Raw genomic sequence first — 13,362 nt, 5'->3', positions numbered from 1 at the left:
TATCAGATAGCACTGGGCCCAATGTTATACTATGGGGCAGTGCAGATCTGTGATGTTTATCAGATAGCACTCGGCCCAATGTTATACTATGGGGCAGTGCAGATCTGTGATGTTTATCAGATAGCACTCGGCCCAATGTTATACTATGGGGCAGTACCTGTGATGTTTATCAGATAGCACTCAGCCCAATGTTATACTATGGGGCAGTACAGATCTGTGATGTTTATCAGATAGCACTGGGCCCAATGTTATACTATGGGGCAGTGCAGATCTGTGATGTTTCTCAGATAGCACTCAGCCCAATGTTATACTATGGGGCAGCGCAGATCTGTGATGTTTATCAGATAGCACTGGGCCCTATGTTATACTATGGGGCAGTGCAGATCTGTGATGTTTATCAGATAGCACTCAGCCCAATGTTATACTATGGGGCAGTGCAGATCTGTGATGTTTATCAGATAGCACTCAGCCCAATGTTATACTATGGGGCAGCGCAGATCTGTCATGTTTATCAGATAGCACTCGGCCCAATGTTATACTATGGGGCAGCGCAGATCTGTGATGTTTATCAGATAGCACTCAGCCCAATGTTATACTATGGGGCAGTGCAGATCTGTGATGTTAATCAGATAGCACCCGGCCCAATGTTATACTATGGGGCAGTGCAGATCAATGGGGCAGTGCAGATCTGTGATGTTTATCAGATAGCACTCAGCCCAATGTTATACTATGGGGCAGTGCAGATCTGTGATGTTTATCAGATAGCACTCGGCCCAATGTTATACTATGGGGCAGTACAGAGCTGTGATGTTTATCAGATAGCACTCAGCCCAATGTTATACTATGGGGCAGTGCAGATCTGTGATGTTTCTCAGATAGCACTGGGCCCAATGTTATACTATGGGGCAGTGCAGATCTGTGATGTTTCTCAGATAGCACTGGGCCCAATGTTATACTATGGGGCAGTTCAGATCTGTGATGTTTATCAGATAGCACTCGGCCCAATGTTATACTATGGGTCAGTGCAGATCTGTGATGTTTATCAGATAGCACTCAGCCCAATGTTATACTATGGGGCAGTGCAGATTTGTGATGTTTATCAGATAGCACTCAGCCCAATGTTATACTATGGGGCAGTGCAGATCTGTGATGTTTATCAGATAGCACTCAGCCCAATGTTATACTATGGGGCAGTGCAGATCTGTGATGTTTATCAGATAGCACTCAGCCCAATGTTATTCTATGGGTCAGTGCAGATCTGTGATGTTTCTCAGATAGCACTGGGCCCAATGTTATACTATGGGGCAGTGCAGATCTGTGATGTTTCTCAGATAGCACTGGGCCCAATGTTATACTATGGGGCAGTGCAGATCTGTGATGTTTATCAGATAGCACTCGGCCCAATGTTATACTATGGGGCAGTACAGAGCTGTGATGTTTATCAGATAGCACTCAGCCCAATGTTATACTATGGGGCAGTACAGAGCTGTGATGTTTATCAGATAGCACTCAGCCCAATGTTATACTATGGGGCAGTGCAGATCTGTGATGTTTCTCAGATAGCACTGGGCCCAATGTTATACTATGGGGCAGTGCAGATCTGTGATGTTTCTCAGATAGCACTGGGCCCAATGTTATACTATGGGGCAGTTCAGATCTGTGATGTTTATCAGATAGCACTCGGCCCAATGTTATACTATGGGGCAGTTCAGATCTGTGATGTTTATCAGATAGCACTCGGCCCAATGTTATACTATGGGTCAGTGCAGATCTGTGATGTTTATCAGATAGCACTCAGCCCAATGTTATACTATGGGGCAGTGCAGATTTGTGATGTTTATCGGCTAGCACTCAGCCCAATGTTATCCTATGGGGCAGTGCAGATATGTGATGTTTTATCAGACAGCACTTGCCCCCAATGTTATATATAGGGCAGTGCAGATCTGTGATGTTTATCATATAGCACTCGACCCAATGTTATACTATGTAATTTTTAAATTACATGGTTTTAAATAGTGTATCTGGCAAATGTCGACCTTCGCTATCCACACACTGCTGCATACGTTTTCTGAAGTTTTCATGAACTCTAACAAGCATGTCCACTGGTATTCTGCCAATTTCAGCTTCAATATTGTTCCTTAGGTCTTCCAAGGTGTTGGGACGGTTGATATACACCTTAGACTTCAGGTAACCCCAAAGGAAAAAATCGCATGGGGCTAAATCTGGTGAGCGTGCTGGCCAGTTCACATCTCCCCTCAAAGAGATAAGCCGTCCAGGAAGCATTTGCCTCAAACAATTCATGGTAACCCTCGCTGTGTGTGCAGTGGCACCATCCTGTTGGAACCATGTATCCTCTAGTTCCATTGCCTCAAGAGCCGGCTGAAAATAATCCTGTATCATAGACAAGTACCGTTCGGAGTTCACAGTTATGGCACGACCATTATCCTGAAAAAAGTAAGGACCAATGATGCCTACTCGTGATATGGCGCACCACACAGTGACGCGGTCCGAATGCAGAGGTCTCTCGTGAACTTCTCTGGGGTTTGTTTCACTCCAGTAACGCATATTTTGTTTGTTTACACACCCACTGAGGTGAAAATGTGCCTCATCAGAAAAAAACACAATTGCGTCACGGGGTATCGTTGCTAACATGTCTTCACAAGAGGTCCGCCGTGTCAAATAGTCCCATGCTGACAAATGTTGGACCACGCACATTTTATACGGGTGAAAATTCAGTTCATCATGAAGAATCCGGTGGAGAGAACGTCTTGAAATGCCAAGAGCAAATGATTGCTTCCGAGCAGAGCGTTTCGGAGATTGCAGTACTGCTGCTCTAACTCTCTCGATGTTTTGTGGTGTTGTAATCCTTCTCTCAGGTCCCCTTCATACACATGACACATTCCCTGCTGTTCTGAATGCATTCACCCAATTTACAATTGATTGCCGTCCAGGAACACGTCCGCGTTGAGGAACAGCGAATTGTAAACGAAAAGCACGCTGCACTGCAATGATCGAGTGGGCATTTGAAAAATACGCTTCAACACAAAATGACCTCTCCTCACGTGTCCACTGCATGATGGCAACTGAAAGGCAGAGGAATACAAATCTCCCATCAGCCACTGTAAGCCACACCCACTCTCCCCTCTCTTCGACCGACAGTGCCACCACAGCATGCAGTGCAAAAAAGCAAATTACCGCGCTCCACCCTGTACTATGGGGCAGTGCAGATCTGTGATGGTTTATCAGATGGCACTCAGCCAAATGTTATACTATGGGGCAGTGCAGATCTGTGATGTTTATTAGATAGTGGGGATATTTGTTGTGGAATTTAGGTTGCTGTTTTAGTTTGAACTTCTTATATGTTTGATGTGCAAAAAAAGACTATGTTCCCACAATGAGGTTTGCTGAGTTTTTGATGTTGCAGATTTTCAGCACCAATTAAGTAAAACAGGCTACTTGCAGTTTTTCTAAAATATGTAGTGTTAAACTCACCAAAATCTCATTGTGGGAACATAGCCTGACCATTCGGTGGCTGAAACATGCTACAGTGATGTTCCTATTTGGAGCCAAATTGTTCCATCCATGGTCAATTTTAATTTTCATATCTTTTTGCTATGTAAACTACAGTCATTATCAGGTTGACAGTGTTAGACTGATTAAAATGATACCTGGGGTGAAGGTGGTTCTTGTGTAATCAGTGTTAGAAGTTTTCAGATAAAAAGATGCCCATGCTCGGGGCGGCCTGTGGGCAGGTCTTTCCTTGGTTTCTCTGGGTTAGAGCAGAAATATAAGACTCTACCTACAGTCCCGCCCAAGAGCACAAGCTCATTAACAGAAAACTTCAAACACTGATTACACAAGAACCACAAGACGGATTTCTTCACACCAGGTATCATTTTAATCAGTATAACACTGCCAACCTGACAGTGTCTGTAGTTTACTTAGCAAAATCCTGCTGACAGGTTCGCTGTAAGTTGTATGTAATAGTTTTCAATTGACCTATTTTTGATAAAATGTCCAATTACTTGCATAATTGATTACCCTTACCTCAAACTTACATATAGTCTCTGTGTTATTTTTCTTTAGGTTGCGGCACTGTTTTCTTGCTAGACCAAAATGATGCAGGGCTTCTTTGCTTTAAGAGGTAATGTTTTACCATAAATAATTATAACCAATTCTGAGAAAGTGAAGGACGTTGAGGCTCCCAGTTAGCGTACAATGCAGGGACGTGGTAGCAGTTGTTTTAAGCAGATGGAATATCATTATTGGCAGCAGTGCTTCCCTGTAACTGTAGGAAGGGGCTGATTTGTTAAAGGGAACTTGTCACACTCAAAATCGAAGATGAGCAAAGCCCACCGGCCTCACCGATGTATCCTGAAAGATGAGAAAAAGAGGTTAGATTATACTCACCCAGGGGCGGTCCCGCTGTGGTCCGGTCCGATGGGCGTCGCGGTCCGGTCTGGGGCCTCCCATCTTCTTACAAAGTACTGCAGTGCGCAGGCGCCGGGAAAGGTCAGAGAGGCCCGGGTCTGCGCACTGCAGTACTTTGCTCTGCCCTCAACAGGGCAGACAAAGTACGCCTGTGCCGGAGCCGCAGCATGAAGACAAGAAGAGGACGTCATCCTATGAAGATGGGAAGCCCCGGACTGCGATGCCCACTGCAGCGGGACCGCCCCTTGGTGAGTATAATCTAACCTCTTTTTCTCATCTTTCAGGATACATCATTCCAGAATGCTGTAGATAAGCCCCTGATGCCGGTGGGCTTAGCTCATCTTCAATTTTGGGAGTGAAAGGTTCCCTTTAAGTAGCCTGTCAGTTACTGAATTAGGCTGTGTTCACACGTTCAGAATTTTTTGAGTTTTTTTTCACTATGAAAACGCGATAAAAACGCTTGAAAAACGCATACATATGCATCCCATCATTTATAATGAATTCCGCAATTTTTGTGCATATGTTGCCTTTTTTTCGGGGTAAAAAACGCAGCATGTTCATTAATTTTGCGTTTTTTTTTTGCGGATTTCCCACTATATTATTGAATTGGGAACCTCCGGAAAAAAAACGCAAAAAATCCGCCAAAAAAATGCATGCGGATTTCTTGCAGAAAATGTCCGGTTTTGTTGAGGAAATTTCTGCAAGAAATCCTGACGTGTGCACATAGCCTTAGTGAACAAAAGTCTTAGCTTTCCCTTTGTAGGTATTTATGGCATATCCACTTAGGTGTCTGATAAGCGAGCTCTATTTAAGGTATTCCATGCACATTAGATTGTTCACCCTGGAGCCATCTCCTGTACATCGTAGGGCCCTCACGGTTGAGCGATCCCGTGTTCTCTATGAGAATGACATCGGATGGCAGTTTTTCTCCGAGAAAACAAGCCGATCAGTAGTCTGAAACAGGGCATGCCAAATCGATGTAGCCACGACAGTAAATTGTGAGCCACTCCCATACATGCTAAATTGCCTTCCTGACCCTTTGATGTTAACCAATTCATCAGACATTAGTCTAAAGGTACCTTCACACTAAACGATATCGCTAGCAATCCGTGACGTTGCAGCGTCCTGGCTAGCGATATCGTTTAGTTTGACACGCAGCAACGATCAGAATCCTGCTGTGATGTCGTTGGTCGGGGCTAGAGGGCCAGACCTTTCTTTGGTCGCTGGCTCTCCCGCTGACATCGCTGAACCGGCGTGTGTGACACCGATTCAGCGATGTCTTCGCTGTTAACCAGGGTAAACATCGGGTTACTAAGCGCAGGGCCGCGCTTTGTAACCCGATGTTTACCCTGGTTACCATCCTAAAAGTAAAAAAAACAAACGCTACATACTTACCTTCCGCTGTCTGTCCCCGGCGCTGTGCTTTCCTGCACTCACTGTGAGCACAGCGGCCGGAAAGCAGAGCGGTGACGTCACCGCTCTGCTTTCCGGCTGCCCGGCGCTCACAGCCAGAGCAGAGAAGCAAAGCGCCGGGGACAGACAGCAGAAGGTAAGTATGTAGCGTTTGTTTTTTTTACTTTTAGGATGGTAACCAGGGTAAACATCGGGTTACTAAGCGCGGCCCTGCGCTTAGTAACCCGATGTTTACCCTGGTTACCGGCATCGTTGGTCGCTGGAGAGCTGTCTGTGTGACAGCTCTCCAGCGACCAAACAGCGACGCTGCAGCGATCCGGATCGTTGTCTGGATCGCTGCAGCGTCGTTTAGTGTGAAGGTACCTTAATGTGTATGAAGGGGCTTAAGTGTGTGGCAGCTTCCTTGCACCTGTTTCTATAAGTTCTTTAGACTTGGAGACGGTGGCACAGGTGTGTGTCCACTTAGCCAATCTGAGTATTTGCACACAACTTTTTTTCAGATCTATTCTACTCTGAAATCCACCCGAAAAAGCAGTAACTAAATGGTTTCTTCATTGTTGAATGGAGTTAAAAACCGCCAGTAAATGTACGCCCCAAAAATACTTAAAAAACATAAGGAATAACAAAAATGCAGAAAATACACTGAGGAAGTGGCAAATAACATCCCCACTGAAAATGACTCTTCAGGAAAAAAAGCTGTCGTTTTTTTGAAGCATCTTTCTTGGTTTGCCATCCTAAAAAAGACGTTGTGCGCTCAAACCCTAAAGATGTTTTCTAAGAATGGGGTGAATTTTGGAAAAGTCTTTTACCATACAGGACTTCAGGAGGCTAAAATATATTTAAAAAAAAGTGAACTATTGGAATACTAATGTCAGATCTATTCATCCCCTACACTTAACATTTGTAATTGTATCTTTGTGACATATCAGGCGCCTGGTCAGGAAATCAAACGGTGAGCTATCAATGAAGCTAAAGAGGCTGGTGTTGGCACACCCAGAGCACTTAATGCCTGATTTGCATATGTGTTAAATAATTGATTTCTCAAGAATGCAGCAACCGATAGAATATATATATATATATATATATATATATATATATATATATATATATATATATAATATAATGTTTCAATGGATTTAACTTTCAAAGACCTTCATGCCTAAATATGCAGTTTGAGATGGTTGATCTTCAGCAGGCTTTCACCTCCCATTCAAGACAGTCCGTTATTGAGAAATCAGCGTGAATTGATATGCAAAGAAGGCTGAATAACTGAAGAACTGCTTGATTAACATTCTTGATTCTATGTGACTTCAGGCATAGAAGTCATCAGTCACGGAGTAGGTAAAACTGGGCGGGAGAGAGAGCTTGAGTGACCGAGGATTGAGATCAACCTTAGTCCTTCAGCCTAATTTCCATATCAGTCCAAACACTTTTCTCATTAATGGAGGCATGCACTGACCATGTAAAGGTACTGCTGGACTTGTTTTTGAGAGACATACGCGTGCACATAGTTTCGCATGTGAAATCTTGCTGACAGATTCCTTTTAAATTATTTTTCCAGCTCCAGGTGCATCTGTAAATGCACAAGAGGCAGTTGCTACATTGAAGTGCTTGCTGGTGTCTGTGCTATGAACTCCATAACTCCTTCCCTCTGTTCTTGATTGATGGCTTTAACGTGCAACCAGTAGCCTGATGCATCCAACACTTCAGAGTTAGGGACTGCCTCCAAATCAAGAGCCATACTGTGACTAAAACACTTGAGCTAAGTATTGGTGATGGGCGAGTGTGCTCGGATGCGGTGTTATCTGAGCATTATCGGGTGTGATCGGAGTATCGTGGGGGCTTGAGTAATAAGTTCAATTCCCCACTGCTATATGATTCTGTTGTTAGTCAATCTCTGCATGTTTTGCCACTGTCGTACAATCGAGAGTCATGCAGCAGCGGGGTGTCACAGAGTGACTGACCTAGTGTGGCACGACCCAACGGTTGGTCGGTCACCAAATGGCACAACAACACAATGCCGACGGAATAGGGGAGAGGAAGGCCCTGACACTAGGGAATCAGGGACGGTCACCTCCTGAGCTCAGACCTGAGCCTGTCCCTGATCTCACCTTACACCCTATGCAGGTTCTTCCCCCTGCCGACGTCAGGATACCTCGTCCCTAAATGTCACCTATAACTGCCCTAGCTAGTGCACTGGCGGGTGACTGTCACTAGCCGCACCTACTGCAGGTAAGAAACACAGGCAAGGGACAGACACCAAAGGGACGAGATAACCGCAGAGATTGTAGCTCCAGGCCTGCAGTCCTCACATGACTCGTCCCAGCTGACTACTTCACTGGACCACCAATCTATGACTCTATGACCGGGTTGTGTCTCTTCGACCAAGGAAGGCCTAAAATGATAGGAGTTGGCATACTCTTCAAGACGTAGCACGACAGGGAGCCTTCATAACGAGTCCTTATACGCAGGCGTATATCATCTATGACTTGTTTCACCCTCCTCTGGCTAAGTCAATGGCCTGAAGGCTTAGAGGTCTCGCCAGCATCCCACCAGGCTATGGGTTTGAACAAAGCGAGCATCCACCAAATTGAGTCCCACTCCACTGTCCACCAGCAGCGGTACAGTCTGTTACCCCGCCAACCATCACCTCAGCAGGTAAGGTACACTGAGAAGAGAAAATGTAGGAAATATACACACCCTGGTCGCCTCCCTCCACACAACCAGGGGGACAGGGCTTATGTGATGGTGATTATACTTTGGTGCGAGCTGGGCAGACACCGATGCAATGATCACGCTGCCCACAATAAAAACATGCCCCCACACCACGGCGAACCGCAGGCAATCCTGTTTGAGACTAAACTTCTCCCACCTGCATGGGTTCGTCCATCTGCATCGGTGTGTCCTCCTCCCTAGCTAGGACAACGGGGCAGATTTGGTGTATGTCTCTCCCAGAGGTGTCTATCCACTCGGATATCAAGGGACATGGAGGCTTCCAATGACCTGGGAGCAGCATACTGCACCAGAGTTTCCTGCAGCCTAGGTGAAGGACCCTGACAAAAATGGCTCCTAAGGGCAGGGTCATTCCACTGCGTGTCAGTGGCCCACCTCCTAAACTCTGAGCAGTACTCCCCAGCCAGCCGTCCCCCCTGCTTGATTTTGCAGAGACGAGACTCAGCCAGGGAGACTAAAACAGGATCCCTATACACCAGCGCCAATACTGCAAAAAACTTGGCCACCGACCGTAAAATTGGTGAACCGGTCAGCAGGGAGAAGGCCCAGGATTGGGGATCACCCTTGAGAAGGGAGAATATAATCCCCATACGCTGTTCCTCACTCCCTGATGAACGAGGGCAGAGTCTGAAATAAAATTTACAGGCCTCCTGAAAAACCATAAACTTATCTCTCCCTCCAGAGAAACGGTCAGGGAGAGATATATTGGGTTCTGGTTGAGCCTGCAACTGAGCCGAGGCCCAAATCCCCGTCAGCTGCTGAAGCTGCTGCGTCACCTTACCCCTCAGCTCATTAAGCTCATCGGTTAGGGTCTGGATCAGGTGGGCAAAGGCCTGCATTTGAACCATGACGGTCAGTGTTAATGTCACAGAGTGACTGATCCAGTGTGGCACGACCCAACGTTTGGTCGGTCACCAAACAGCACAACAACACAACTCCGATGGAATAGGAGCGAGGAAGGCCCTGACACTAGGGAATCAGGGACGGTCACCTCCTGAGCTCAGACCTGAGCCTGTCCCTGATCTCACCTTACACCCTATGCAGGTTCCTCCCCCTGCCGACGTCAGGATACCTCGTCCCTAAATGTCACCTATAACTGCCCTAGCTAGTGCACTGGCGGGTGACTGGCACTAGCTGCACCTACTGCAGGTAAGAAACACAGGGAAGGGACAGACACCGAAGGGACGAGATAACAAAAATATAATACCTAGCTTTCTGCTAAAAAGCATTGCACAGCAGGATAAAGACACCAGATCAACGTATTTAGCTGAAAGCACCATTGCTCCCAGAGAGCTCCTTACTCCAGCTTGGTTACTGCAGATTGCTCTAAGGGCTCCTTTTCACTTGCGAGAAATACGGCCGAGTCTCGCAGGTTAAAACCAAGCTCTGGCACCGGCACTCCAGAGCGGAGCGTGTGGCTGCATAGCAATACATGGAGCTGCACGATCCGCTCCCAAGTGCCGGCGCCAGAGCTTGGTTTTAACATGCGAGACTCGCACGTATTTCTCGCAAGTGAAAAGGAGCCCTAACACCGACAGTCAGCTGATGCATTAGGTAACTTTTTAAAGGATGGTGGGCGTGGTCACCACCCACATCAGCTGACCCAGCAGCAGTGCAATTACACTAGCTTGCCAGTGGGGGAAAAACTGACATTAACCCCCGATAGTCCAAAAGGAAAAAAGGTTTAACTCCATGGAACCAGATCTGCCACAAATCCAAAAATGGATTTTGATATGGGGACTCGAACATATTACTCGAGCCCCTGGTATACTCTGATCACACCTGAGCATGCTTGGATAACACTAAGTAGTAGGTATGTAAAGGAAGGACTCTAAAAATCCTTTCTATCCCTGTCAAGCATTTTTACTTGGTAAAATATACTGATAGTTTCTCTTTTATACAATTTTTCCACGTTTTATGTTCATCCTGCATCTTCTAAAGAGGTGCTTGTTCTGCTTTCATGTTTTATGAACTTTATTTTCTTTAATCCACTATTTTATTTTTTGTTACTTGACACAGCTTTGAGTGGAGCGATGCACTATTTGATGTAACATGGAGTGAAATCAGTGAGAATATTTTGGTAACATCGAGCGGAGATGGATCACTGCAACTGTGGGACATATCTAAACCACAAGGACCTGTGCATGTATTCAAAGAGCACAACCAAGAGGTATGAAATATTACATACAAATACAAACCTCTATCTTTCCTTTAAGATTTCAGAAGTAAACTGCAAATATTGTTTTCCACACTATTATAAAAATTTTTTTATGACCTTTCAATTGCATTGAATTCACATCAAATTCCCAAAATGTCAAATATTGATTATTTTTTTTTTTTTCCCCTGCTTAACCCCTTTCTGACATCAGACGTACTATCCCGTCCAGGTGGGGTGGGCCCCCATGACAAGGGACGGGATAGTACGTCATGCCCTTTAATGCGACACTGCGACTTAAGTCGCGGTGATCACATTAAAATTCCGACGCCATCTTACCTCAGGGAAGATGGCCTCGGCATCCTGGGGTATGGCGTCCCCTCCCCCGCCTCCCGATCGCTGTGATTGGCTGTTCAATTCTGTTCAAACTCCTCCTCAATTCTGAACAGCCAATCACAGCCTTTCTCATTGTTTCAGCCAATCAGCTTGGCTGAAACAGTGAGGTTCCAGGCTAGGATCGAGTACCGATGTACTCGATCCTGGGGCCGGTGCCTGGCAACCCAGGCACCGGCCAAAACCCCCGGATTGGCGCGATCGACGATCACATCGATCGCGCCAATCGCAGGGCATAGCGGCGGTGTTACCGCGCTGTGCTCTGCCTGAAAGTGCCTGATCCGGAGCCGCAGGGCAGCTGAGGAAGGCTCCGGATCCTGCAGCTGTGATTGGCGCGATCGATGTGATCGTCGATCGCGCCAATCAGGAACAGTCCCGCCGCATCGGCGCGATCGACGATCACATCGATCGCCGTCGATCGCGCCGATCGCAGGGCACAGCGGCGGTGTTACCGCGCTGTGCCCTGCTTGGAAATCCAGCCTCATCTGCCTGCCACCTCCCCCACCACCTCCTGCAGCTCTGCCAATCAGGGCACAGCAGCGGTGTGCCCGCGCTGTGCCCTGATGGTGACCTGCCGGTGACCTGCCTATGATCGGAGCTGTGAGCTCCGATCATAGGCTGGTGCCTAGCGACACCGGCGTCACCAGGGCCACCTCTGATTGGTGGGATCGATGTGATCATTCGATCCCACCAATGACAGGTCACAGCAGCGGTGTGACCGCTCTGTGACCTGTCTCACCTGTCCCTGACCTGTCTGACTGCTCTTCAGGAATCCTCACACTTGGTGAGGATTCCTGAAGAGCGGTCACGCTGACAGATCCCCTCCTGTGCTGAGACTTGTGGTGCCACAGTAGCCTGTGACACCACAATTCTTGCTAAAGAAAGAAGACAGAAGAAAGAAGACAGAAGAAAGAAGAGAGACTACAACCGTAAGTGTTCATCCCCGATCCCGGCCCGATCTTACTTCACCCCCCCTTCCCCCTCCCCACCTTCCCCTTCCCCCTCCACCCCCACTTTGCGCCGCGTCCGTCCGTGCCCAAATATAGCAGCCGCCGAGCGTTGATTGGTGACGCAGTTCACCGATCAACACTCGTGCTCGCCTTTCTTTCCCACATCCCCGTCCACGCACCCCGCCGCTGCGTCTGAACCCGTGCCTTTCATTTCTTTTTTTTTTTCCCACATCCCCGTCCACGCACCCTGCCGCTGCGTCTGAACCCGTGCCTTTCATTTCTTTTTTTTTTTTCCCACATCCCCGTCCACGCACCCCGCCGCTGCGTCTGAACCCATGCCTTTCATTTCTTTTTTTCCCACATCCCCGTCCACGCACTCCGCCGCTGCGTCTGAACCCGTGCCTTTCATTTCTTTTTTTTTTTCCCACATCCCCGTCCACGCACCCCGCCGCTGCGTCTGAACCCGTGCCTTTCATTTCTTTTTTTTTTTCCCACATCCCCGTCCACGCACCCCGCCGCTGCGTCTGAACCCGTGCCTTTCATTTCTTTTTTTTTTTTCCCACATCCCCGTCCACGCACCCCGCCGCTGCGTCTGAACCCGTGCCTTTCATTTCTTTTTTTTTTTTCCCATATCCCCGTCCACGCACTCCGCCACTGCGTCTGAACCCGTGCCTTTCATTTTTTTTTTTTTCCCACATCCCCGTCCACGCACTCCGCCGCTGCGTCTGAACCTGTGCCTTTCATTTCTTTTTTTTTTTTCCCACATCCCCATCCACGCACCCCGCCGCTGCGTCTGAACCCGTGCCTTTCATTTCTTTTTTTTTTTTTACACATCCCCGTTCACACACCCAGCAGCTGCCGAACTTTGATAATTGACGCAGTTCACTTATCAGAGCTAGGGCCTGCTGTTTTAGACTCTTCCTTTTACAGGCATTTTTTTTCCCTTTAGCTTTTTCCTTTCAGAATAGTTTGCACCAAACACTATCCCCCCCCACACGTACACAGTTATCAATAAATATTACATCCAAGCACCATAATCACACAAAAAATGTCCCGTTCGTCCCAGCAGCGCTATTCATTGGAGGAGGCATATGCTTTCCTTGCCTCCGACACTGATAGCGAGGGAGAGGATCCCACATTCCTTTACTCTTCAGATTCTTCATCCTCTTCCTCCTCCTCATCTTCCTCCTTGGGTCCTGCGGAACCGCCACGCAGACGCCCCAGGAGAGAAGATCAGGCAGCGCCCACTCCTGAAAATGAACCAGCGCGACCCTCTTCGGACCCCAT

General features: G+C 47.4%; 1 protein-coding gene across 1 annotated transcript in view; it reads left to right on the top strand.

The window, feature by feature from the left end:
* PEX7 (peroxisomal biogenesis factor 7) overlaps positions 1-13,362 on the top strand; it is a 282,390-nt gene that overhangs the window by 3,660 nt on the left and 265,368 nt on the right. Inside the window, exons 2-3 of the mRNA XM_069725962.1 lie at positions 4,087-4,144; positions 10,597-10,747. Coding sequence (XP_069582063.1) covers positions 4,087-4,144; positions 10,597-10,747 — 209 coding nt within the window. The remainder of the gene's footprint in view (positions 1-4,086; positions 4,145-10,596; positions 10,748-13,362) is intronic.

Source organism: Ranitomeya imitator, chromosome 5 (assembly GCF_032444005.1).
Source record: "Ranitomeya imitator isolate aRanImi1 chromosome 5, aRanImi1.pri, whole genome shotgun sequence".
NCBI lineage: Eukaryota > Metazoa > Chordata > Amphibia > Anura > Dendrobatidae > Ranitomeya > Ranitomeya imitator.
Note: the sequence above shows the minus strand (reverse complement) of the source record. Positions and strands in the feature narration are given on the sequence as shown.